Source organism: Dermacentor andersoni, chromosome 2 (genome assembly GCF_023375885.2).
Source record: "Dermacentor andersoni chromosome 2, qqDerAnde1_hic_scaffold, whole genome shotgun sequence".
In the NCBI taxonomy this organism is placed as follows: domain Eukaryota; kingdom Metazoa; phylum Arthropoda; class Arachnida; order Ixodida; family Ixodidae; genus Dermacentor; species Dermacentor andersoni.
In genome coordinates this window covers 98,191,817-98,218,385 of record NC_092815.1, presented here as the reverse complement: position 1 = coordinate 98,218,385, position 26,569 = coordinate 98,191,817, and the positions used below count along the sequence as shown (strand labels likewise).

Sequence of the window (26,569 nt, the reverse complement as noted above, 5' to 3'; positions counted from 1 at the left end):
ACTTGTCGAAATGTTGGCTTCCGCTTTTACCTTGTTCTCATTTTACTTATCGTCATGAATTTCCATCTCCCGCCTTCCCCATTTTTATGTGGTTAGTTGAGGTAATACATACAGATAATAAATAATGCAACCAAATACGGGTGCACAAAAATGAAGACGTCAAACTTTCTGGGCGGCAATGGGACAGAACACACTAGTTTTCTCCAAGTTTTGTGTTCCTCTTCCACTGCCTGTATATTAAGGATTTAATTGGTGAGGATTAACATCCCAGCCTGCAATAAGCCAGATTTTAACGTGATTACTTGCGTTAAATTCAAGAATTACATATAAGCTGTACCACTAATTACATATTCACTAAGCTTTTAAGATCATATGTACTCTTGTGCAGAAAAAGGGGGTGGAGGGGCTATTCTGTAAGTGTACACCTAGTGGACATGTCCATTTTGTCTGCTGCTGAATTTTTGATTGACTAGGTTGGGGTACACCTCAAAAGGAGACAGGCACTTTCAGCCAATCAGTACTTCCACGGCAGATGAAATGGACAGGTCCACTAGTTGGACACTTACAGAATGGCCCCCCTGAACTCATAAGTGCTTGGGTAAAACAGCAGTACTCTTTTTCCACAGTACAACTGTTTGTCATAACAGCAACAATGCAAATAACATCTTGCCAAATGTTTTCAAATGGCCATAATAATACTTCTGAGAGCACCTGAAGGACACATGCTATCATTAAAATTTATAATGTAATAACGAAAGAATAAAAGTTGCAACAAGTATGGTTCTATACCGGCCAACCTAGTTGCTAATGAAACTATGTGTGAACAGCCGTTACAATTTTACGAAGCATAAAAGTGGCCAGTGATGAAAACAAGAACAAGACAACGTGAAAATTTCGCGCTCAAGTTTTTGCCCGAGGATTTGTGACACGACTCGGGCAACACCATGTTGTCGGCACGCTCGAAATAATCGCAGCACATACACATCATCAGGGGCAGCAAACGTGGGTATTACGGGCTCGTTGAAAGACAGATACGGGCAGTCCAGCCAGCGTCACTGCACTCAGGGCACGGATAGTTGGTCTATACACACCCGAGAACAGCCCAGGGACACCGAAGCACGGTGCGCGGTTTACCGTTAACTAGGCAGACCATCCGCAGACTACTGCTACCGAGAAGCATGTTAGCTTACGTCTTGTTTGCGCACATGACCTTGGGCGAAAGAAAAACTGACAATTGTGATTCGAGCCAAACAATAATGCCTCGCCATATTGATATGTTGTCGACGAAGCCAAGCGTGCAATTTAAAATGAGCCTCTTTGCGCCACAGAGTGGGCAGTTACGGGTTTTTATTTACGTATAGTACATGGATACTACGAAAATCGGGTATACTAAAAAGAAGAAAAAGAAACGATCGGAAGACTGCGATCGAAAGACTGCAAAAGCTGCGAAGAAAGGGAGAGCCGACTTTGAACTGTGCTGAGCACACCACCTTTTCAAGGGCCACCAAACATTCGACGGTTGGGCGCTTACAATTTAACACCACAATCATGGGATGAGGTTAAGCTGCACAGAATCGCACGACAGAAACGAAGTGCACATAATAGCAGTGAAGTACGCCTGGATGACTATTCTGCTGCTGTCAGTCGTCCGCCAAGCCAGAGCGCTCCGGAGGAGAACGGCTGCGCGAGTGGAAAGCAGCGAAGTAGACATGCCCCCATCTGTTCTTTCCTCCTCGGCCGGTATCTCCGGGATCATTTAACAATTCGCGAGAGCCCATACCCAAGAAAGCGACAAGCGCAATTTAACATAAAGCTTTCCGTCTCGGTGCACAGAATGAGACGATAATTTTTTAGATGTATCGAGTTTCAAGTTGGTTCGGGAAAAGAATGCTTCGGAAGGCGAGCGCGATGGAAGCTCACGCGGTGCGCCAAAGAAGCTCTAGACAGAAACAGGCACAAAAGGTGAATAAATCCGAGAATATGTGGAACTTTCGCTCGTACTCACAGCCAACGGCCCCGTACCAAGTCCTTTTTACTTTATTGCCACACCGCACACACACGCACGCACACACGCACACAAAAAAACAAAGAACGGCAGCAACCGGACATATAACAAATGTGCTCATTGGCTACGACCGTCTCCAGCGCTGCTTAGGGCCAATGATATTCGCTGTAACAACATTATCACCGAACTGTTCATGTTCATTAGACGAGAAGCGATGCGGGCTTCCCACCGCAACACTACTTAGAGGACTGAAAGTTGCTATCTACAATGGTTACCAAATGGACCCATTTCGCACTAAACAGATAGCGCTGCCGCGATTTCCACGAACCAAGGGACTCTAGCGGCACAAGCAACAGTACTGTTAAATTCACGCACCGTGCTGACAGCCGATAGCGGCCAGAGTAAAAAAGAAAAATTTAAGCTTACCGTTCTTAGCGGGACTTCTGAGGAAACTCCCAGATTCTCAGTGAGAGTCACGACTGGCAGAAATGAGAAAAATAGCTACAGTGGTTAATAAAAAAGAAGCGTCCTTTGAATCACGTGGCTGCTCTTTTTACCCGACAGATGCCTCTCAGTACACCCCTTAAAAAAAAAAAAATCATCCCGAAGGTCTCCATTATTTCTCTATGCCTCCACTGTTCATATTAAAAGGGGGCATTGATTAACCAAAACTGGAACGAGCTAGCCGTATGCTAAAGAAGGCTAAAAAAAGAAAAAGAACTGATTATAAACACTGGCGCCATAGATGCCGGCGCTTCTACGAAACTCATTACCAAGCATCACTTGCCTGCATGAACGCATAGATGCGATAGATCTGCTTGTTTTGCAAACGCGACAGCTGAGCTAGCGCAGGCTAGCGGCGCCCTCGACGTGGTTGCACAGCTGCCTGAGCAATGCGAAAATTATGCTACGTGGTGTTTCAAGAGTAGCGCGAGTCGACTGAACCAAATAAATACCGAAACCTTTCGACTCGGAAGCATGGGTGAAGGTACGTCGCCTACAGCTTGCTCTGTCCTAACAGGATAGTTAGACGGATCCTTGTAAAAAGAATTGTGATTACAACGAGACGTCGTTGAAGTAACACTCGATGTCAGTTTTACATTCTTACTGTCAGCATGCAGTATTGTAATTTGTAGTGTACTTCAAGACGTAACGTGTACTTCAGCGTGTACTTCAACACGTAATGTGCGCAACACGCACATTATATATATATACGTAGGGTGTTGCGCACTAGAGATAGCGCAGCAGTTCATATTGATATTTTATGTGCTCTCTGTAGCTAGAACCAGAGTCCTTCCATGCTAGAACTTGTCAGATAGTGCCACCCACAATAGCACTCACCTGATGAATCGTTTTTCCGCTTATGCATATGTGAATGTTCAGTAATGTTGTATCATAATCATGTGTGTTGTCATTCACTAAAGTGATTATATGCATTGCTATGAAGAGATAGTCATAGTAAATATTATTGAATAGTAGCAAGTTATCGCTTTATTTACTGCAGGGACTGGATGTGGTACTACGTGCATTCACCAGCAGGTGCTTGTATTAGTGAATTAAGCGCTCTTTCGGTTCATTTCTAAAGGTCCATTAGCTGAGGTGTTCTACTAGTTCTGATTCATAGATACCAACTGCTATTTGTCATAGTTGAATTATGGTACGTATACACATGTGAAATGCAGTTATGCCCTATAGAGTTATGCTATGAAATCTCAAGTGAATCTGTTTCATAGGAGCACATTAAAGTCTTTCATTGGAATAGACATATAGTAATAACACACTATATTGTTTTGCTTAACATGCTAGGCACTGTGCTGCTCAGCTGTAACAACTAGCAACTTCCTACAGACCTTTCTTTTTGTACATGTAGGAACAGATAGCTGTATCCCATTGCTCATTACTATCCTACGAATGGTAAAACAGAGACTGGTGTTGATGGCTTCTTGTATAGTGAAGTGTATTTGAGCCAACAACTCTACAAGTCTTTCATGCTTACCATTAGCTTGTCAGCTCCCCAGTCTTGCACAGAAGTGTCACGTTGTGTTCTTTTTTGTGTCATAATGTGTCCAGTTTTGTGGCATTCATTGTAACAATAAAATTGTCACTTTTATATCTAAATCACACGGGTACTTTCGACCCCTATAGAGGCCGATCTGGATCGAATTTCCATATTGCGATTGGCTCCCTTCCTCAGCCTGGGGAAAAGAGCCAATCACAATTTAAAAATAAATCCAGATCAGGCTCACTAACAATTGAAGGTGCCCTGTGTGACACTGAAGTACAAGCCTTGTACAACTAGATGACAAGTCCAGGCAAAGCTCTGTGTGCCATATTTATAGGACATTTTGCACCTTAATCGGGATGGCTTTGAAGATCAAAATAAATGCACTAGTTGGTTCATGATCACTAGGACAGAGCAGTGATTGGCAGAATGAGATGGAACAGGAAGGAACACACAAACACTCTGTATTTATTGCCTTGTTGTGATGTATGTTAGCACGACTTCCTTTCAGTTAGGAGTTCATTACTGCAATAATGTATTCTTCTAACATCAAGTGTCAGCAAGCTAGACAGAATGAGGTAATACAGTGTTTGGTAGATTCTTTCATTTTTGTATGCAAATAAATAAATTGAATTCTCAGTCACTACAATATATCAACGTACCCCTCATGTAAAACCACAAATGGGGTATTTGAGGTATGGATAAATAAATAAATAAATAAATAAATAAATAAATAAATAATGGTTGGGCAAAGGACGTTACTGGAGCCAATGTTTCGACAAGGGGCTTGTCTTCATCAGTACCTTCGTCTTCATCACCCTTTGTCGCAACATCAGCTCCAGCAACATCAGTTCGACCACTGTCAATCACTTCAAGTCCTCATCTCCCTGTTAACCTGTCTTGCTTGGGCAGTCACCACAACGTTCACAGCCTGTTTCGCTGGTTCACTGATACATTCACAGCTTAGAACCAGTGGCCTTATAGCCGACCGTAATTCATCTGTGCAGAGGGGTTGCTGGAGCTGGACTGCACTGTGCAGAAGTATCACTGGGGCAAGAGGGGACCGTCCAGCTTAGTGGCGCAACTGGCATCGGAGGGGCACCACCTGACATCCATCGAGGAATCAACCACATATGCTGAGGTGAGTATGCTACGCTTTTCTTATGGGATCTTGGCTCGTGGTTATCAATTTAGTGAAAAAATTACTAGAGGGAACTGTGGCACTGTGGTCATTCAGCTACCCTGCGAATGACGTGTCATACTACATGGACTTGTCTAATCTTTGTGCTAGTGGCTTCGGACAGTCTTATGGTGTTATTTACTATGATATACCTTTCTAAATTAAAGAAAACAAATCATGGTTTTCTAAACACAGTAAGGCAAGTCTGTGAAGACATGCATAATCATTGCGAGGCATTGCATTCACAATGCGGTATGTATAAATTTTTATTATCAATATGCAAAGTCGCAAAGTTGTTCGAAGCTAAGCCAGAAGGAGGAAGTTAAGGGAAATCCACATGCTACCCTCAGTGCTCTTTGGCCACCCCTGGCCTTTGCGAAAAATAAATATATATCATTATCATCCTTGTACTACCCACTGGTGTACCGTATAGCTGGCAGATCAATTTGCATAGCTTTCAAAGGACGGCCTTTAGGGCCCCCTCTGAAAGCTATGCGAATGACAGCCTCTCATGGCTGACTTCTGTATCCATTAAGGTCTCTTTCTGTCAGTTTGTGTGTGTTTATGTTAGCGTCTGAAAAACTTAACTTGCATGTCTTGTACTGTGCAGCTGTGGATGGGAACACACCCCTCATGTCCAAGCAAGATTCGAGGCACGGATAAGACGCTGGCTTCATACATCACAGAGCATCCAGAATGCCTTGGCGGCAGTGTTCGGGCTATCTTTGGTGCACAGTTGCCATTCCTCTTCAAAGTACTCTCAGTAGGCTCACCCCTGTCCATACAAGCACATCCAACCAAGGTGGGGCTCATCTCACTAATTTGTGTGAATTGGTTGGTGGCACTGAATGTACACAAGATTAGTAAAAATCAATGTCTGTTTTACTGCAGTTGATATCAACAAATATTTAAAAGTGTGCTGATTTCTTCATTTATTCATGCTGTTTAATGTTTAAAGGCATTGGCAATAAGGGTTTCTTGAACAGTTGTTAAAAGCACGCCTAATACTGTTGTATGCAGTTTGTTTTTGTTTACATTTTGAACTTCTCATCTTTTGCTTGTGAAGCATTGTCAGTGTTATCACATTTGCCTTCTCTCTGGTATTAACATTTAGTTTCAGCTGTTGCTCCCAGTGCAGTGGCTAAGTGAATATTGTGTTCTCCAGCTGACCAAGAGATATTGGCTCAATTCTTGGCCCAAGGGCCAGATTTCACTCGGGACATAATGCAAAACATGCTCGTGAGATTTAAATGCACACCCCATGTAGCCCAAATCAATTCGGAGCCCTCCATTATGGTGCCCCTCACTGCCCACAGTATACCTTCATGACAGTAAACTTTTCAGGTCTTGGATGAGACACACTGACAGTTTCACACTGTTATCATAGCACGAATGTCAGCTTTCAGTGGGATGCACAGGGGCATCACCAGGTTATTTTTTTGTTTTTGTTGTTGGGGGCAGGATGGAGGGGGTGTTGGAGTGCACGATTCTCCATTTTTATTGGGGAGTTCAGGAAGGCATTTCATTACTGGGTACCATGGTGGTAGGAGGGGGAAAGGGGGTGAACTTGGGTCCATTCACTTCCCTTCCCCCCTTGATCCCATGTAGGCGCATCTCTGATGCTTTCTGGTTATCACATCTGTGTGATGCGTATAGAACCTTCGCAAATCGCAGGGACAGTGTGGTTTGCCTTGTGCCATTTTTCGTACAGTGTCTCCATGTTTCTTCAAACATACTACCTTTTTTATTTATAGATATTTGTGAGGATTATAAGCACAGATTTATTTTCTTTATTCAGAGGACTGTAATTGGAAGCGCAAGTTATATGCAATGGTGACAATGGTGGCACAGCGAACATGCCGCCTTGTGCATAACTCTTGCGCTTAAACAACAACTACAGGCCTGTGCATATGTTGTGCCGTGGCAGGTGCTGGCCAAGAAGCTGCATGAGGCGCATCCCAACCTGTACCCAGACACAAACCACAAGCCTGAGATTGCCATTGCCCTGACAGAGTTTGAGGCCTTCTGCAACTTCCGCCCTCTGCAAGAAATTGCGCAACTCCTGAAAGGTAATTGCGTTAGTCCTGATTGCTATATTCTCTGTCTTGCTTGAAGCAGTTCATCCCGAATTGTCTTCCTCTTCCTTGTCATATTCTGATGGATATCGCTGAGCTTTGACCGACCATGTGAGCACTAGCCTGGGCCGCTGTCCCTCAGTAATCTCCGGCACGATGAGAACAGACTCGGGCTTACAAATGGATGGCTGTCTGAAAACAAGCTCAAATAAGTGGCTTCGTTTTTTAAGAAACACCCCAAGGCAGCCAAAAGTGAATTAAAATCCAGCTTGTCTGAATTACATTCTGCTCATGATATGTTCATACTTACTTTTATAATACATTTTATATTATATTTTTTAAGAGCGCCCTGAACCACGTTTTATTAAAGTTGAGAAATGCATTTAAAAGCAAAATTGACTATTTTAAAAATACTTTGCCGCAAGAAGTACTTCAATGCGTTCAGCTGAAGTGGAGTTATTGGCAATTAAATGGTGCTTCACGGTGCTTCTGTTCCTTCTTCAGTGACTTGCACTGCAAAGTCTGCGGCGGAGTGGGGCGTGCCCGCAACGCTACACCTACTGAACATCACTGCGGTACTCAATTCAAATTTGATTTTGGATATTCACTCAGACGCCACCATTTCCGATTTTGGCGCCTACGACACACCAAATACGGTTTTCCTCAGCGAGCTGCAGTGCGCTCAGCCAGCAGACTTGTTGCAGCGCCTGCGGTGACTGTGGCACCTACACTACATAGCAGACTGCAGCTACATAGAGCTGTAGTGCATATGGCAGTGTTTGCTTTGTACATGACAGAGTTTGAGTGTGCACTCGTGCTCGTGTGCTCCAATCTGGCCATGCTAGATGGTGCGGACTGACTGTGTCCTAGTAGCCACTTTGAACGTGCACATCTTGAAGTGCTATCAATAGCTCAATACGAAGTGAAGTCTGCCAAGGCATCTAACCAGAAGCAGCCAGGATTGAGCGCATGCTGGAAAGCGTGCATGTGGTCCGACCGCCAGTTTCGCGTGGTTCAAGGCTAGTTGAGTGCTCAACACTAATTGAAATCAGCGAGACCCGACGGCTAAGGCACTGATAAGCAGGGTGGCCAAAGTTTAATTCCTACGCGGGTGGCCGGCGTTGGCAAACAATAGTCAGCTTCTTCTGGAAGTGCGTAATTATTCAACTTCGAAAGCGGATTTTTGCTTACTTAAGGTCGTTTATTAAACTGCGTCAACAAATATACACAGCAACAGTAGGAACAAGCGTGTTGGTCTAAACACCCTTCTTGATTGGTGTCATCTACTAGCCATTAGCAGCTGTGTACCAGGATCTGCCATATTACGAAATAAAGCATCCAGAAAAGAATGAGGAGCAGGCTTCTATTGAAAAGAGAGCATTTGAGAAAAAGGTGACTTCGCGCTCCATGTGCCCCGCACGACTGCAATATTTTGCAGAGATGGTTGCAGCCAGGTATGCTATCCGCGAACTGTGTTTTTCTCACCAAGCTCAAGGGGTCGTTCAGGACACCTCTAATATGCTTCATATAATATTTTCAGAAATTCGGAAGGATTGCTGAATTGAGAACGATTATGTCAATTGTTTTTAAAGGGCACCTAAACCTCTCCGGGCTAGAAAATTTGATTTACAATGGCAACTGTGTACCACTATACAATGAACATACAGCAGCAAATTTTTTTTTTTCAAGTGATGCCGTAATAGAAAAGTTTCAGGCGTTTGATGAACGACTACGTGGGCGCCGCGGGTTCTTGCTTGCCTTTGCTAATCTCTTTACTGGTGCTCTCTCCACATACTTTCACCAACTCCATGCACTGCAGCATGAGGGGATGCTCGACAGCAGCAGATGTGGGGTCTCACACATGTTTTTGGGACAAAGGAACGACAACACACTAGTGCAAACAATCACAAGAGCATTTATTGCACCTTTCATACACTAATGCCTGCTAGCCAAATTGCTATCCACAGAACATGCTCTGGGCGCGCAACAAATTTATGAAGTTGGACTCACCGCGACTGGATATTGAGCGAGTATGTTTGCCCCATGCTGGACACCAGTGCCTGGTCGTTTGCACGTACAGTCGGGTGAATGGTGGCGCATTCCAACGATCGTGTTCGTCCGTTCTGGTGTCCTGCTCCTAGGTCTCGTGAGATGGTCTCCCAGAAGCTTGGATCGGCGGCGCATGTGTGGAATGTTCACACGCTTGCTGGCCCCAAGCCAAAGAGGGAGCGCCTACTCCCTGTTGTGCCTGACTAACCCTGTCATTAGGTGGCAATAGCAGTGCAACACTTGTGCCATCTCTCGTAATATGCTGCAACCACACCGACCACCATTGGCGCTTAGCTACGGGGAGAAGCCGGAATACAGGAGATGCGAGAGCCATGCGGAGAAAACAACATCGGGAGACGTGTGATAGTTGAGCAATCCCACAAGCAAAAGCTGCAGGTTGCATTAACACACCAGGAGAAAAGCTCCTTCATTGCTCAGCCCTAATTGCGCTCTGCAAGACACCGACTGAATGGAACCTTCATAAAATGTTCAGTGGCACACAGTGGATGAGCTCTTCTTCGTTCTCAGAACACATAGCTGTTTCTCATCGTGGCGGCGCTGTTGTCCCTTGACGGTCCGCTAATCGACAGCTTTTACCCTGGTGATGTCACACGCAGCACCCTGCTGGCGTCACAATGTGCGAAAGAGGAACCTAAAAGCCCAGAGAGCAGCACAGAATCGTTTCTAAATTTGTGGCTTTCGCTACGGTACGTAGTGTTGCTATGTTTGCGTAAGATGATCATCACGGTATCCTGTACGCGATGCACACATTTATTTGAAGTATCTAAAAAAATTTCAGAAGGTCCCTTCAAGCTTATTGTTAAAAAAAAAAACAAAAAAACTTTTAAACAGAGTTATGTTACCTTGGTCACTGCTGTGTCCATTAATTAATATACACTAATATAGCACCACATTGTGTTAAGAAATGGGGGTGCCAAGTTTTAAGCCACCAGCAATATTTGCTTCAGATCAAATTTACTGATTTTAAGAAATGCATTAGTAGTCCAGGCAATGCCAGGCAGCCTCTTCAAGCAGCCTGCCGATTCGTTGAGGCCATTGGTGCCCATTAGAGTTGATGGTGACATGTAGATGGTGAATCTGGCATTTCCTTGAGCAATTTAATTTTAGGAGGGGGATGTGTTATCTTTATTTTTGCAATTGTCTCAGTGGATACATCACCTCTTAGCACAAAATAAGCAATTAGAAATTTTCAGGGCCCTAGTCTATCAGTCTGGCTAGACCGAGGAAGCAGCAGTAGCCACCAAGGCCGACAGGCCTGTGCAACAGCTAAGCCCAGTTGGGGTGAGAGACAGAGAGATACGGCCTGCTTCTAACAGTGAGGGTGACGTGGCATCGCGGTGAGGCCCTGTCCCTTCACGTAACATCTGGCTCGCTAGCGCAGCACCAGGTGTTTCCTTTCACCTGCTCTGCTGGCGAACTCGTAATGTGGCGTCACAGCCAATGGCACTTTAGGTGCAGTTTCACTGCTACAGTCTACAGGTGCATTTTTGATCAATGGGCCATTTGGCGTTTTCGCATAAAGAAAAAAAAAAGGCCGCCATTACCACTCACCAGAAGTGACGCATGGCTAAGAAACTGCAGCTCTTCTGCATCCCTTCCGAAGCTAGCCGCTGCCTGCAACTTCCTGCAGCATGCTGGAAAACCTCTGAGGCAGTGTGCTGGAGCTTACATCATAGCCACTAACTGCCAGCTGCACACGACGTAGGCTTAGGTGCTGTTCATAGGCTGCTAATAAGGAAATTAGACAATTACTGTCCCTGCAGCTTTACCAAATTTCTTCAGTAGCATATAGCACTCATTTGTAATGAATTTATTCGAAGTGAGTTTTCATTACAGTTGGCCTTTAAAATTTTTTATTAGTGTGTCGCTTTAGGAGGTGCGGAAACAAGTTTATACAAAGTACCCATAAAGTGTGGCAGGTTCATACCTCTAAAGGCCTTCGAAGGGTGTACTACATACCTAGAGCAGCAGGGTGTTGGGGGCACAATTCAATAATGACAAAACTAGCAATTATCATTAAACAAACTTAAAATAAGAAGGCAGCAGCGGTGATGTTCTTATTGATTTAGGTGCATGCAGAACCCAAAAATGTCACGAACTTAAAGGGGTGTTGTATGCATTGTGACAATAAGGTACCATGACATCACTGACATTGGAGGGTTTAATAATTTAATCCACCAAAAAATGCATATTCATTGCCAACTTCTGTGGTGTACGGTAGTGATTCTTGTTAATGAATATGACTAGTTATGCTGTTCAGTGTGATTAGTTGGGCACACAGCTTGTGAATATTTTCCTCGTACTCTTGAAACAACTGTAAAAAAGTATTGTGATGAAGTTTTGCAAGCTCTTCGTCTAGGAAGCAAGTGCAAAATCAGAGTTACTATACTCAGAACGAAATATTGTGATATGGTGCACTGACTGGGCCAACTGCCAACCATTTCAACTCGAAACATACCTTACTTCCGCCATATGTCCCCTCTTGCTCTCCCCTTTCCCAGGAACCCTATTTTTCCTTTTCTTTTTTGTTGCTTCTTTAAACTAAAGGTGGCATGACCTATGACGGGTTTTCTTTACAGGGTGGTGACAGGTTTGCCTCACAAAGGATTAAGCTGAATTAGAGTCCTTTTAAGCGTGCCTGACCTGCCTGAACCATCGGTAGCATGGCTATGCGCTCCCAATCCGATTCCAATAAAAAGCATGGGCACAGGCTGCAGCAACAAATCCACCTTAGTATGTAAGCTTTCTGTACACATTCATGAAAGCGCTGGTCTCATTAGTACCAGCGTAAGGAACGATTGGGTGAATGACACGTGATAAAGGTTGCCTTTCTTTTTTTCACTTTGTCCTTTGAATTTCGAAGTTCAAAAGCTTTTGTTCGTGTGTGCTGATTTTTGTAATTCTTTTTGCATTGAACTTGGGACTGTACTACAAAGAATCATTTGAAGTAAAATGATTTTCAGTAAAAGCTATGTCGCAGGACCCCATTAAGGTTTTTTCAAGGTCCACTTTGCAAAAAGAAATTAAGCTGCGCTGTGTGATGGTTTTTGAGTGCCTGTCTTCATGTGTGAAAAGTGCAGTACTGCCGGAGCTGCGTGAGGTGCTTGGGTCACTGGCAGAGCAACCATTGGCATCAAAGGCCGAGCTGCACGCCTGGTTCAAAGCTGTCATCACTGCGCCGGCCGAAGTCTTTCTTCCTCAACTGGAGAAACTAGCCGATAGGTTCAGGAAAAATGGTAAGGATGGCTGTGAAGCTGTGCAAAATCTTGTGAAGTGCAGGCTAAGCACTGTATATTGTAACATTGTATTTCATTTTCCATTCTTCTTACCATTCTTGCACTGAGTTACCAATATTGATGATAACAGCTGCATGCCCGAGAAGAAGAATGTAAAATGAGATGGCTAATTAAGAAATACAGCGCCAAGTATGAGTGATGCAGGGTACATAATGACTGCCAACCGATTGTCAAGAGAGGACATGGTGCAAGGAAATTAAGCATGAAAGCACTGGCCAGATTTAAGTGAAACTTAAGTAGCACATTTACACAGTTATTTGAAGCATTTGGGCCAAATTTTGTTACTCACAGCGTGTCGAACCAAACCTGAAGCTGAACCAAAAACTGTACCAGAACCGCAATCTTTGGTGGAACTGAACCCAAACTCACATGGAAAAAAATAATACCAGCTATCGGGGCACGAAACGAGTTAAGCATATAAGGCGACAATGGGTGTTCAATAATCGGCATGATTCTTCAAATAACTACTACAGTGAAACATCGTTAAACCGTAGTTGGCCGGAGCTCGGAAAAGGTATGTACTAAACAGTAGTACTGCTTAACTGAAACAGCATGAGATTGCCCACTTACCTATGAGAAATGGAACTCAGAGAGAGTGTGATGAAAGGGCAAAAACATGCAGTATTTATTCACTTCGCATGACAAAAGTTTGTTGTTTTCGTTTCATGCCGCCACGGCTTAGCAGCGACGACAGCGGCCTTGAACTTACTGAAGCTGCGAGCCAGCTTATTCAGCCAGCCCCGTCTTCTCGGCAAACACTCGCATGGCAAATTTCTCGTTGGCATTGCATATTCTCTGTGCACGGGTGCAACAGCTCTGTTGAAGTCGCAGGGTGCCTTTTTTATTGTGGGGTGCTGTTCTCATGATGGTTGCATTCATGAGGCTGACTTAACGTGCAACTTCTGCTACTGTCGGACTTGAATCGCCTGGCTGTCGTTTTCTGTGTCATTCTCATCACTGTTGTTAGGCGACACTTCTGCTAGATAGCAAAAAACCGAACCTCGTTGCCGACATCTTTTCACAGTCGCAGCAGTGCTGCCAAGCAACTTCTTTGCTGCATTCCAAATGCCACGTATCGTAGTCAACGGTAGATCCCTGTCGCGTGCCAGCGCCGACTTCATGCCGCGTTCGATAGCCGGGTTGCTTGATGGAGATGACGCACCGCAGTGATTGCGTGACGAAAAAATGGAAACACTAAGTGTTAACCGATACCTACACAATAAGCTGGTATGGTTTATGCGGATGCAAAACACTTTATGTTCAATGGCCGCTGAGTCGGGTATTTGACTTCACTACTTTAAAACGAAACTACTGTTTAAGTGGGTATGGTTTAACGAAGTTTTACTGTACTTCAATTGGTGTGCCCTACATGCACTTTGTTACCCTTCACGAGCTGCGATGTGTGTGAGAATTGGTACGGATGATAGGTAGGTATGTGCTGGTGACTACGGCCACCTCTGCAGAGACACTTGTGGTTCTGAAATCGGCCATGCCAGTTGTGTTCCACTTCTGAAAAGTTGTTTCAGGAGCTCCGCAGAATCAACATTTCTGCTGAAACTCTCCATTCAGCCATTGAGCCAGCTTGTTACTAAGCTAGATAAACATGGAGAATGGAAAATACAATGTCCTCAAGGAGAGATATTAATGATTTCAGCTGTGTGACTTAGTGTTGCACGATTGCAGTTGCTAACGAATGCTGCCACTTTCTCAATGAGCAGTAACCACAGTTGAAAACTGCACGCAAAATATGCTTTTGTTACATTTCAAGGTTCAATACATGTTTGGTGCTTAGCCGAGCAGAGTACAATGCTCTTGAAGTTGTAGAATTATTCATGGGGCACTGTGTGTGTGCTTTTGACTTCTTTATCCATCCTTAGTCAGTGCAAGACTATGCACCATGTGAAGATATGCAAGAAAGATTAATGTGTGGTTCCACACGAACCATCCTTGTTCATTGTTTAGAAGCACCACTGTTCTCACCTGCTTATAGAAAAGCAGTAAACGGAGTGGAATGTCAAATGCTGGCTTCTTCTTCTGGTACAGACTAGAAGTTTGAAGCTGTAATTTGTGTAATAGAACTTGAATTCGTGCTGTCTTTGACACTCATAGATTGCATGCCGCAGTTTGCTCACCATCAGTCCTGTAGTAAGAACTTGAAGGAAAACGAGAATTAACATACCCTGCTCCAATTAAAGCCACAAGTATGGAAGCTACACAGACCTTATGCTGACGCAAGGATGCCCGCTAATTACCTCTTGTCTCTAATATGTACATGAAAATTTTCCCGTATCTGTGTAATTCGTAAATTTCTGCCTTCTCTTGATGAAACTTGTGCATGCGCCATGTGGACAAGTCGATAGTACTCTGCAGTATATCACCATGGGGCAGTATAAAATTGACTGTGACAAACCAATATGTGAACTGGCTCAGTGTTGCGAACCGGTTCACAAAGCATTATAAGTTCTTATTTCTCTGAACCGTAATTGAACTGGAACGAAATGTGTGCTGTTTTCTTGTCGCTTCTTCTACCTAATTTGCAGTGGAGACTGTGGGAGTCCCTCATGAGCTTATCAATGTGTTCCTGCGGGTACACACCAGTTACCCAGATGATATTGGCTGCTTCGTCATCTTCTTCCTCAACTACGTGAAGCTACGGCCTGGAGAGGCCCTCTTTTTGGCTGCAAATGAGCCGCATGCCTATATCTTTGGTGGTGAGTTGCTTCTTACTTGAAGGTGTAGCTCATGATGATTGTGTGCGCGATCACGTGGTTCTGAGCCAAAGTAGTGTTAGGGATGGTTTGCTCATTTACTGGACTGAAATGGGTAGGGTTGAGCAGGGCAATTCTAGCCACCTGGGGCCATTTAATGTACACCTAAGTCTGAGTATGTAAGTTATTTTTTTTTCTGCAGGCAGTAATGGAACTTGTGACATCTCGTGGAGGTTGGTTTATTGGAGATGGTGTTATTCTAAGCTATACTAGGCTTTGGCAAATCAGTTTTGCAGAATCCCACAAGGTGGAGGAAGTATTCATAAAAGGTAAAATTGTCATCCACCCGAATGTAGCATGAAGCTACAAAGGAAACCCGTACAGGTTTCTCAGAAATAATGTTTGACAGTTGAGGAAAAATTAATCCTGGTCCCGGATTCGAACCCGGAACTTATGCCTTTCTGGGGTGGTTGCTTGACCATCTGAGCTAACCAGGAGGCTAGCAGACCGCAATGCAAGGGTGAATTAATCGAGTTGTCGCTTGCGAGTCAACTGTAGGGGTGTGCAAATAGTAATAAGAGTCGAATACGAATCAAGTAGTTTCATTAGCGAATCAAGTAATTTAAACCTCGATATAATGAAGTCAGTAAAATCGGCAGTTTCCTTCGTTATATCAAAATCTCTTTGTATTGAAATTTGACCTTTTATACTAATGAGTACAGTAGCTGATAGATTTTTCTTACGTGGAAAGGGGTTGCAGAATTTTCCGAATTATTGGGCAATCGAAAAAAGCAAATTTGAATGAGAAAGCAATTCATTTTGATAAATGTGGAATTCGGCGATGAATGACAAGGTCTCATGCCACGTCAACAATATCTTCACATCGGCGATACGAATTAAGCAAAGCCAGCCACGCTTTCGCGTGCACTTCACCCCCACGGCTGATAGTGTCACTTGCACTGATATGACGCTATCATGAAACGCAGCCGGCAGCGGGGAGCGAATGCTTCGTCTGCATCTCGCTTCTATGGGTCACCAAACTCGAGATTACGCAACCTCCAATAGTAAACGTGCAGGAAGACTGCTTACATGATGCCGTACCGTCTTGGCACTCCCACTCTTTGCACATGTGGCAGACTACCTCTAAAGCAAGGTGTGTGGCTGCATATGTGCTCAGCCACACTTACAGGCTTGCGCAACCATGGCCGAGACGCACACCAACTTATTATGCATTATAATGTGTTGTTTATTGAAGCACAAATAGAGCACTAGAAGCAAATAAGCATTTTATTCTATACTCAGGACCCACTGGCAAATGATCGCGGTGTAGCCAAAAAAGTCTGGCTCCCCGAATGACATAATGTGGTTCACTACGTAAAGCATGTTTTATGTCTACTATGACTACCGGGATGGAATTTATTGCATTTTTGCTCCAGTTTTATGCTTCATTGCATCCAGTTGGCAATTTGAAATATTCAGAAACTACTAAAAATTATTTGTACTTACGAATAGTGATTAGTTGATTCGAAAACTGAATTGAATAGGCCAACGTTTATTTGTTACTCGAGAGTCTCGAATATTTGCACACTCCTAGACAAGTAGGCGAGATAGGCTTTTATACTAAAACTAGATCATTATATGTAACACAGCTTGCAGGGCATTAGTACTTTCATGGCTGTGACAATGGTGATGCCATGAATGTAGCAGCAGGAAAGTGCTTATATAACAGCTATCACTTTAATATGCTGAAGATTTCTGTCTTATGGAGTATGTCTCATGTCCTTTCTGTGGATGTACACAGATTGCGTGGAGTGCATGGCATGCTCAGACAACGTAGTGCGAGCAGGGCTGACACCCAAGCACAAGGATGTGGAGACCCTGTGTTCCATGCTGAGCTACAACTCGGTGCCCCTGAGTCAAGTGCGCTTTCCTGCTGTATCCACGAACCTTGAAACATGTTGCTTCTCGCCTCCAATCACCGATTTTGCTGTCAACATGATCAAGGCAAGCACTGCTGTTTTGTATGCAATACCTGAATTGCATGCTCTTGCAATGGCCTCGGGGCGCAGGCCATTCCAAAGGTGGCGTGGGCCACCCTAGGAATGATTAGGAGTGCATGCTTTGAACTGACATCCAGCTTGGAGCACTAGGACATCTAGGCAGATGCTCAGCTCCAACATAGTCACAACATTTTGGAGGCTTAATTTAAAAAAATTGTACAGTAAAACCTAATTCGGAAAATCGTATAATTCGGACTTGCCCTCTGGTCCTGGCAGGAGTATGCATTATTTAATGCAATGAAACTTGCGGCAAACAGTTACTCAGTGCGAAGCTGTCGAGGATGAAGAGCACCGTCTACAGCGCGATGGGCGGCGACCTGGTGACATTGGTGAAAAAATCATTGGAATGTGTGCGCAGTAGTGAAAAGCGTCTCAGATGAAGACGCGCACCGCGGTCATGTTGTGAAGGAAGTCGCGAGGCCTTCCTTGCTGCGAGCGCTGATCAGTCACGAGATGAGAATTACAGCTTCCGCACTGCTTTTGTGCAAAATAGAAACAGTATTTGCTGATTCAGTCAGTAAATCAAAGCGTGTTGACGTAGTATGCATTTGCTTATTGTTTTCTTGATACCCTCGATAACATGCCATTCGGTTAATTCGGACATTTTCTTTTTTTTAGGTCCCGTGAAATCCAAATTAACAAGGTTTTACTGTATTTGTGCGGCCTTACCCATATTTTGAATGAGTACACAACATTTTTGTCTTTCTATGCAGCTTCATTTGGATAGTTGTCGACTCTTTAATCATGGTATGATACATCAATTCCTCAACTAAACAACATATTATGAATTATATCATCCTTTAATTTATGTATGATCTGCATCAGACTGACCTTGGAGCTTCAAACAATCAGTCATTAGGGGCAGGTGAACACCAAAGGCCATTGTAAAAGGTGGGAGTGTGCAAAAAAACGTCACATGATGAATAAAAAAATGCTTGCGGTAGACTTCTGTTAATTCGACTCTGTTCAATTGATGTTCGATCCCATACGAACATCTCGCCCAGTGCCCATGCATTTCTATGGGCCCAAGGTTTCGTTATTTCTATAGGCCTTTGCCGGATAATTCGAATTTAACCAGTCAGCACGCACTTGTTTGGCCCCTACGTTGACCTTAATAGTGACCCCTTTAGTGGCAGCGTCTGTCTCGGCGGGTATTAGGGGACAGTGATGCGTTGAACACCAGTCTTCTCCCGGCGGAAACGCCCGTTTTCGGTCTGCCCTAGGAAGATTTTTCCAGCAATAACCGTAGCTCACGATGTCTGATTATGGTATTTATCCGATTCTAACAGGCTCACCTCCCCCCCCCCCCCACCTCGTTTTTTTTGCAATAAAATTGGGCCGACAGTTGCCTGCGCATCGGGCACGATACCGAAACTGCTTTCGCGGCGTTTGTATGCTTAACCGCATAACGCTGATGTGTTGCGGCGAAGCTTATTTTAAAAACTGTGTGGCGAAACCAACTTTAAAAAACCGGCCACCATTGTGCAACACTTATGAGACCGTTACCTATTTTTCTTGCTAAAAAGTCGCTTGGGCGTTCGATTTATAATTTGTTTAGGAGCTTTAATGTAATTTCTACGTTAGTGTTCTACATTAGGCACATATAAAGTGGGTGTGCATTTGATTCGGGGGCGTGTTAGAATCTGGAAAGTACTACCAACTGAATCAGCAGTGTGTTATGGCGTTTTTTTTCTGTAGTTCGTTTAATTCGACCCGCCGGATAATTAGATAAGTTTTGTCTGACCCGTCAGGGTCGAATTAACGAAAGTCGACTGTACCATGGTGCACACTGTTTAGCTTCACTATGCATTCACAAACATAGTGGAAGCAATGGCAAACTCTTGGCTCCACCATTCTCCAATGCCTGGCCAGATAGAGAGGAGTTGCGTGTACACTTTGTTAAGCCCAATTGAGTCCACTTCTAATTGAAACTTTTGTCTCTAAGCTGCTTTGATAGCTGACCATGCTGAATCCAAAAATTAAGACTCTTGCTCTTACCTCCTGTGCTGACCATAGTTGATCCAGACTATGATTGAGAGAGTGACGCTGAGTCACATGATGCACTGTGCTCACTTTCATCTGTTGTATTAAATGACATTAACAAGCCAATCATCTGCCAGTAATGAGCAGATGATAGCCAATAGAACATAATTTTCTGCATTGCATAACCTTGTATTTCTAGAAAAATCTTTTTCTGAAAGGAGATATGAATGCAAGACTTCTTGAGCTGTAAAAGATACATGGCCATTCCAGTAACATGAGTGCAAAAGTCACCGACAGTTGGTAACATTCCTATGGCATGATAAGAGTACTTGCACACTCTCAGGCATGTGTGTTCTATACAGTAGGTTCTTTCCTTGTACAAAAGTTTTAAGCATTCAAGCCTATGTTAATTATTTAACATTCAGTATTTTATTCAACATTTGACTTTCCATTCTTGATTCAGTATTTAATAGTTACAGTTTAGTATGCGTACACTTTTAGACGAAACCCACCAGTTTCTCTGGTACACAATTGCTGCTGATGCAAGCGACCAAGTTTAGCCATGAAGACTCTTATGTTTTCTCAGTTTAGAGCCTCAGATAACTAGAACAGAAATCAAATCTGTTTGCCAACTTCCTCTTGTGAGCTGGCAGACCTCTGCTGTTCTTCAATGTCATTCAGATTTGCTACCGAGAGGGCCATTAATTGAAGTAAACACGTAGCAGTAACAGTAACGCTTAAATACGCTGTCTACCAAAAACATTTCCAACCTTCAGTTCAGATTGCAGCTTGTTAGCATTGCATACCTGCAAACTGTTCTGAATGTTTCGTATAACGCTTTCTAATTCAGGCTCTTTCTACGACTTTTTGAATGTTTCATCATGATTTACAAAACAGAAATATTGTTTGCAATAAAGTTTTGCTTGTCACAAACTTTTGTAAATCTGCTGATTGTTAAAGGATACCAAAGTGGTAGCTGCTGGAGCAAGCTTATGCTGGGCAATCACCTGAAGCAGGCAAATTTGGCAACAGCAAAGTCGCTGAACAGGTCACTGTGATGTGATGTCAGTTCCGAGTTTGCTGCTACTTGTGTTCTATGACTAGAGGTAAATCATCGTTAATAAAGTGCTTATGTATCCCACTAGAGACAAAGGACAAACTTTGAAAATTTTCACTGTTCACCCCCTCCTAGCCTCCTGTGTTGTGTCCGCCGAATTTTAATGGATTTCAGAGTTCATAGGTTGGCAGGTATGCCATTGGAGGGGACAGACCTTTAGCCACACTAGTGGAAGGTTGCAAGTTGGCCGTTTTTGTTTTTATTTATCCTTGTTTGTGATTCTCATCAGCCTATGTATCCCACTAGAGACGAAGGGCAAGCTTTTAAAATTTTCTGATCACATTTATTCATAATCACTAATCACATTTTGCCATACATAGTACATTTTTAGTCATCTCTGACAACTCAAGTCATTGCTGATGGTTTCAAGCATAGATTGGTACATTCATTTTACCATTTTCTTAATTTTTCACCATATAACATAGTATATAATGTTTAAAAACAAAGTAACAAACCTATAGAAGGGGCAAGAGGTTCTAAAGTTAGTGCACCTGGGTCATATATTTTTGCAGATTATGCCCAACACCACCTTCCTCCTAAAGGGTATCGGCTCTGCAAGCATCCTGTTGGTGATTCATGGCGAGGGCAAGATAGGGAGTGTGAAGCTGAAAAAGGGCAGCATCCTCTTCCTGGCGGCAGAAAAGGCCCGCACTATTGTCTCTGCCAGTAGTATGTGCATGTACCAGGCATTCTGCCCTGTCTGAACTATGGGGGTGCATCGTGCCATAGTGGGCTTCCTTGAGGCCCCACTAGTTGGGAGCCCCTTTCTTTGGCCTTGACAGAAGTCCTCTTCTAAGAAACTCACTCAGAAGGACTGAAATGCATAGGCAACAATGTGTGAACATGTGTCTTGTCCTGCTCAAGGCCAGAGCTGTAATGTGTCAGCTACACTACTGCTGCGATGTTGCGGCCAACTTGCCGCATTTTTCGTATGAATGGCTGTCCCACTCTGGCAAAGTGCTGCATCATATGTGGGCTTAAATTTGTGGCATACTGGAAATCCTTGTTAAGTTCTTCGTTCATATCGATGCCAAGTTCTACGCTTACAGTAAAAAAAAATGCTGCAGGACTTCATTCAAAAATGTACTATTTATTTTTATATGGGAAAGGTTCTGCTGCATACAGTAACTTATTTACTACAGCAGCCCATCATTCCTATAACTGTTTATCTAAATATTAGCTCTTGTGCTCCTTATAGTTATTGGCTCTTGGATCAATATTATACAAACAACTTTGCTACTATAACGAAGTCGTACTTACAACAGGAATTTGTTCATTATATTCAGTATTCATCATGAGTGTAGAAACAAAAGTTAACACGAGAAAAATTCCAAAGTTGGGCTGCAAAGTTATACTACACTTGTATCTAAATATAAGCACGAGTACTACATATACAATAGAACCTCGTTGATACGATCCCATTTTGTACTACAGTTAAACCTCAATATAACGAAGTCAGTAAAATCGGCAATTCGCTTCATTGTATTGAAATTCGACCTTTTATACAAATAAGTACAGTCGCCGATCGATTTTTCTTACAAATAAAAAGGGGCCGTAGACTTTTCCAAATTATTGGGCAATAAAAGAAAAGCTAACTTGAATGAGAAAACAATTCATTTTGATGAATTTGGGAGTCGGCGACAAATGATACAGTTTCATGCCACGTTGACGATATCTTTACACAACGGCGGCCTGAATTAAGCGAAGCTAGCCACGCTTTTGCGCGCACTCCACCCCCGCGGCTGATAGAGTTGCCCGCACTAAGACGACGCTATCATGAAAAGCGCCAGCAGCGGGGAGTGAATGCTTGGTTTGCCTCTTGCTCCAACGGGTCACCGAAACTCGAGATTATGCAATCTCCAATACTAAACATGCGGGAAGACAGCTTACATGATCTCACACCACCATGACACACCCACTCTTTGCACACGCGGTAGATTACCTCTGAAGCAGGATGCACGGCTGCATATGCGCTCAGCCACACATACAGCCATGTGCAGCCACGGCCGAGATGTGCGCCAGAAATTGATACGTGCATAAAATTGCCGCCCCCCCCCCTCACTTGTGCTTGATCACGTTACCGCGAGCGCACTCCCCTCCTCCTCTTTCTCTCTGCTCACATGGGAAGGTGGCACTCGTGAAGCCACCATCTTTGTTTCACCCTTGCACACTTTCACACACACGATAGGATCTTATAGCGCTTGAACTTTATATGGAACATGATACGACTCCACTTCGGCGATCGCTCTTGTTGTGGGGCGCGTCATTTGAAAGGTGCATTTGCAAGCAGCTGCTTGTAATTCAATAATTTGGCCATCTGCGTCATCAGAAGTTTCAATTTGTTGTCGCGGCGTTCCTTTGCGGCAGCAGTGAAATTTCATTGTATTGAAATCGCATACAAACACACTTCGTTATATTGAGGTACTAAATATGTGGTGTTTTATGGATAAGAGGTTATGAAAAGTAAACTACTTAGTTATATCAAGAATCTTGTTATATTGAAGTTCGTTATATCGAAGTTTAACTGTATTTCCCAGTGCCACCATTATCGTTAGAGAACACACACATACAAACAAAAAGATCCAATACAATCTTGATTCTTTTTTAAAGGGACCCTGAAATGATTTCAACGATCTTGTACAAACGTATCGAGTCGTTCGATCACGTGCTCACTCCTAGAGAACCGGTAGTAGATGACATGATGTGCCATCATGACGCAGAGCCAGTGAAGGCGGAGCTTAGCCTCGATCACTTCGCAAACGAGTTGAGGAGAAAATTCATGGCTATGAAGGAGGGTAACTTTTAATCGTCCATAGCTCTCTTAATATGAGATGCTTAACACAAATTGTGGTGTGAATGATTAACTTTAGCTGTATCCTATGCATCTACAAAATTTGTCCGCACCATTTCAGGGGCCCTTTAACAGTTAATATGTTCCTACAAATCTTCCAGCTCCAACGTTCAACACGTCACCAAACTGTGACTGATGATGTGTTTTTCAGCTGCTAGATTCTGTGTAAACATGAAAAGGTGCTAGGCGCACGTAGTTGAAAACAGTAGGCAGTTACCAAGGCAGCTTCCCTGCAGCACTTGCCTGCCCATGTCACATGAAAATGCCAGTACACCCTCAGTTTCCTCCTCCGATACCAGAAAATCTCCTCGGGAATTTTCGCACGTCGCATTCATAGCTATAGCTGCCAATCCTGTTGTGATAAGCATCTTCACCTATCTGTTTCACAGCACGTGTGGCATAGTGCCATTTGAAGTGAGTGTACTACATGCTTTTAATAGGCAATAACCCAAATGCACTGCCGTTCCCTGCTGCAGGTGGCGCAAAATGAGCATCATATTTTGCTCTGGCAGCATCGTATTCTGGCATCGTCCACCAACTTGATTTTGTTTTGATTTACCGTCGCGGTTTTAGAACACTATGCAACAGGAAAACGACAACATGCATCTCAGTATACTTAGGCCTCGCCAGCTCGAGGCATGTCGGCATCTCATACCGCAATGATTCTCACCTGTGTTGGTGCATCAAAACTTTCTACCAAAATTTTCCGCTTGAAGAAGCTGCTGCCCCAGGTCGGATTCGAGAGGCACCAACACCATAAGGTTGCTGAAGCAGCAAAAGTGACAATGTGCGTCTCTGGCTACCTAGGCCCTTTACCAGCTCCATGCCTGCTGGCGTCATATGCTGCAGCAATTTGGCATTATGTAGATGTCATATATAGTTCAGTCAACCAAACTTTTTTGTGACTATGGATCATACGTCTTCCTGACTGGTACGTTTCCTCTCACATTTTTTTCCAAAACTGTATGAATGAGGTTCTACTTATTCTTCTGCTGAAATTGGCATCAAAAAAACACAGAGCCAAAAATCTGCTTCGAGAGCAGAACAGCTAATACTGAATGAAATACTATCAGTGGAGTGGTTGCCACTATTTACACAGACTGCGTCTGCTTTTGTCTGCATCTGCTTCATAGGGGCTGCACTTTGTACCACAAAGGGCCCCTGGAAACCATTTCGATCACCGGCATTCCACAAACCAAGCCAAAGCTTTGTGCATGATAAAGCGGAAAACGATTGGTGTTATGTTAAGAGACAGGAAGAGGGCGGTATGGATTGGAGAGCAGTGTAGCCGATAGTGTATAACTGAGATTAAGAGGAATGAGTGGAGTTAGCTGGGTCGCGTAATGCACAGAGAAGATAATCGGTGGTCTGTTAGAGCAACAGAATGGGAGTGCCGGGGGAAAGAAGATGCAGTTGAGGACAGCAGAGGAACCAGGAATTTCGCAGACATGGATGAAGTCAGATTACATAAGAGAAGGGTAATCAGAGAGGCAGAGCTGTTTAGCATCCTTTAAGGCAAAGCAGCTGGTGGGAAGTTGGAATTTGTGCAACATTTAAGTGTAAACAATGGCTTTTAGTATACTTTGATGGCACCTCCAGGAGCCCAAAGGGGCAACGGGGCTACCAGAGCTGGAATCCGGACTGGTTCGTGGGTTCCATGCTCGCCGAGGCCTTCGTGTGCCAGGGGCATGCATGTGTGCCCTCCAGCACACCTCGCCTCGGCAGCTCCAACCTACAGACTGTCGTAGTTCCAGCCCCCCCACCCCACGAGACCCTGTGCCGCTGTCCACTTTATTTAATCTCAGATGCTCTCCTGCAACCTCTGTTTGCTGGTGTTGTTTTTATCTTAGCGTGCTAAATGGTCTCATAGGACGAAATAACACAGTAAATGTAAATTTCTTCCGTATACTAAATAATGACACATTCTTTACACTTAGTACTTGTGCAAATTCTCACTTACCACCGGCCGCTCCGCCATTAAAAGACGTTGACAACAACTCCGCCATTGAAGATTGCTGGCAGAGGCCTTAAAAAAAGAAAAATTTGCTTATACCGCAAGGCTGTGACACCTTTCATTTTTTTTTAAATGGTACCATTATGCATCTACCTGTACATCTTCTGAATGTCTTTGTTGGTTAGCCAATGGCATAGGCTTATTTTCTTCTTTTTAATACTGCATGCATGATATTTGAAGTTAACCTTCAACAACATCTAGACTAGGGTGTGATAAATATAGTGATAACACACATAGAACATATGTTACGGTGATAATTTAGGAAATAACTATAGAATGGAGTGTTGTCTTGCTGATTATTTTTTTATAATTTTTTAGAAATGTGAATGCCTACTATGAACTTGACTATTTTTCTTGTAGTTCATCATTTTGCACTTGACTTTTGTAATACATGCCCTTGCCAGAAAGCCACTCCCAAGGACTCTACGCAGCAATCTAGAGGGGAGCTTTTATTTAGGTATGCAATGTTTGTATTGCATCATTACTTAGTACCCTTGCTCAGGTTTTAACAAGGAGCATAGTCATGCTAATATTCTTCCAGATAAATGTTTTTTAAGTCGGGACTTCTGTGACTAGTGAAAGTAAAGGTGTGCAAGTTGTTTCATTTAATTGTGCAAGCAATTTACGTGGCATGGACTGTAAAATGTTTCATCTGACTTAACACAGTGGAGCAAAACTGTTTTATTATTGCAATAAAACTGTTAAGTGCTTTAACATTGGTGAGTGCCCTGCTGTATAATTGTCCTTGCTCATGTGCTTTTTTCACAATTTGAAAAGTGCAATAAAATGAGTTTATTGAAGCAAAGCTTTTCCCCTGGTTTTGGCATTCGTCTTCGTTTCCTCACTGTATATATTTGTGGACAGACAACCAGCACTATTGATTATGTTCTGGCTGTGGCCTTGCCAAGTAGACAACTTCGACCATTGGGTATATTTATGTGCCTGAATAGACAACTTGCTGTGGGCTCTTGTCTCGCCTACTAGTAGCCAACCGATAATTCGAGTTCAACGAGGACCGCCAGAATGACTGGATTCACACTGAATAAGTTACGGTATTCCACAAGTGTCCAAAAAGAAGTGTGCTGTATTCTCGGATGATCACTTTCGAACCCAGATGGCTTCAATTTCTCATGAATACAGCACAAAATTCATTGCCGACTAGGAGGGACATTTTTGGCTTAGTGCCATGCACGGTATTGATCTTGTGT

General features: G+C 43.5%; 2 protein-coding genes across 4 annotated transcripts in view; one reads left to right on the top strand and one right to left on the bottom strand.

Moving 5' to 3' along the window:
- LOC126541582 (PABIR family member 2) overlaps positions 1-2,233 on the bottom strand; it is a 50,255-nt gene extending 48,022 nt beyond the window's left edge. For 2 of the 3 annotated variants that reach the window (XM_050188409.3, XM_055076758.2), the window contains exon 1: positions 2,006-2,233. The gene's annotated coding sequence lies outside the window, so the exon portion shown is untranslated. Of the gene's footprint in view, positions 1-981; positions 1,676-2,005 lie in introns of those variants that run through there. The other variant, XM_055076757.1, reaches the window with a different exon arrangement.
- Positions 2,234-2,373: 140 nt separating this feature from the next.
- On the top strand, positions 2,374-26,166 carry Mpi (mannose phosphate isomerase). The gene is made up of 8 exons (XM_050188407.3): positions 2,374-2,993; positions 5,015-5,148; positions 5,798-5,989; positions 7,115-7,256; positions 12,413-12,568; positions 15,169-15,339; positions 17,138-17,340; positions 21,009-26,166. Exons 1-8 carry the CDS (start codon positions 2,984-2,986, stop codon positions 21,198-21,200), a joined length of 1,200 nt encoding a protein of 399 aa, XP_050044364.1. The 5' UTR covers positions 2,374-2,983; the 3' UTR covers positions 21,201-26,166.
- The last annotated feature ends 403 nt before the right edge of the window (positions 26,167-26,569 follow it).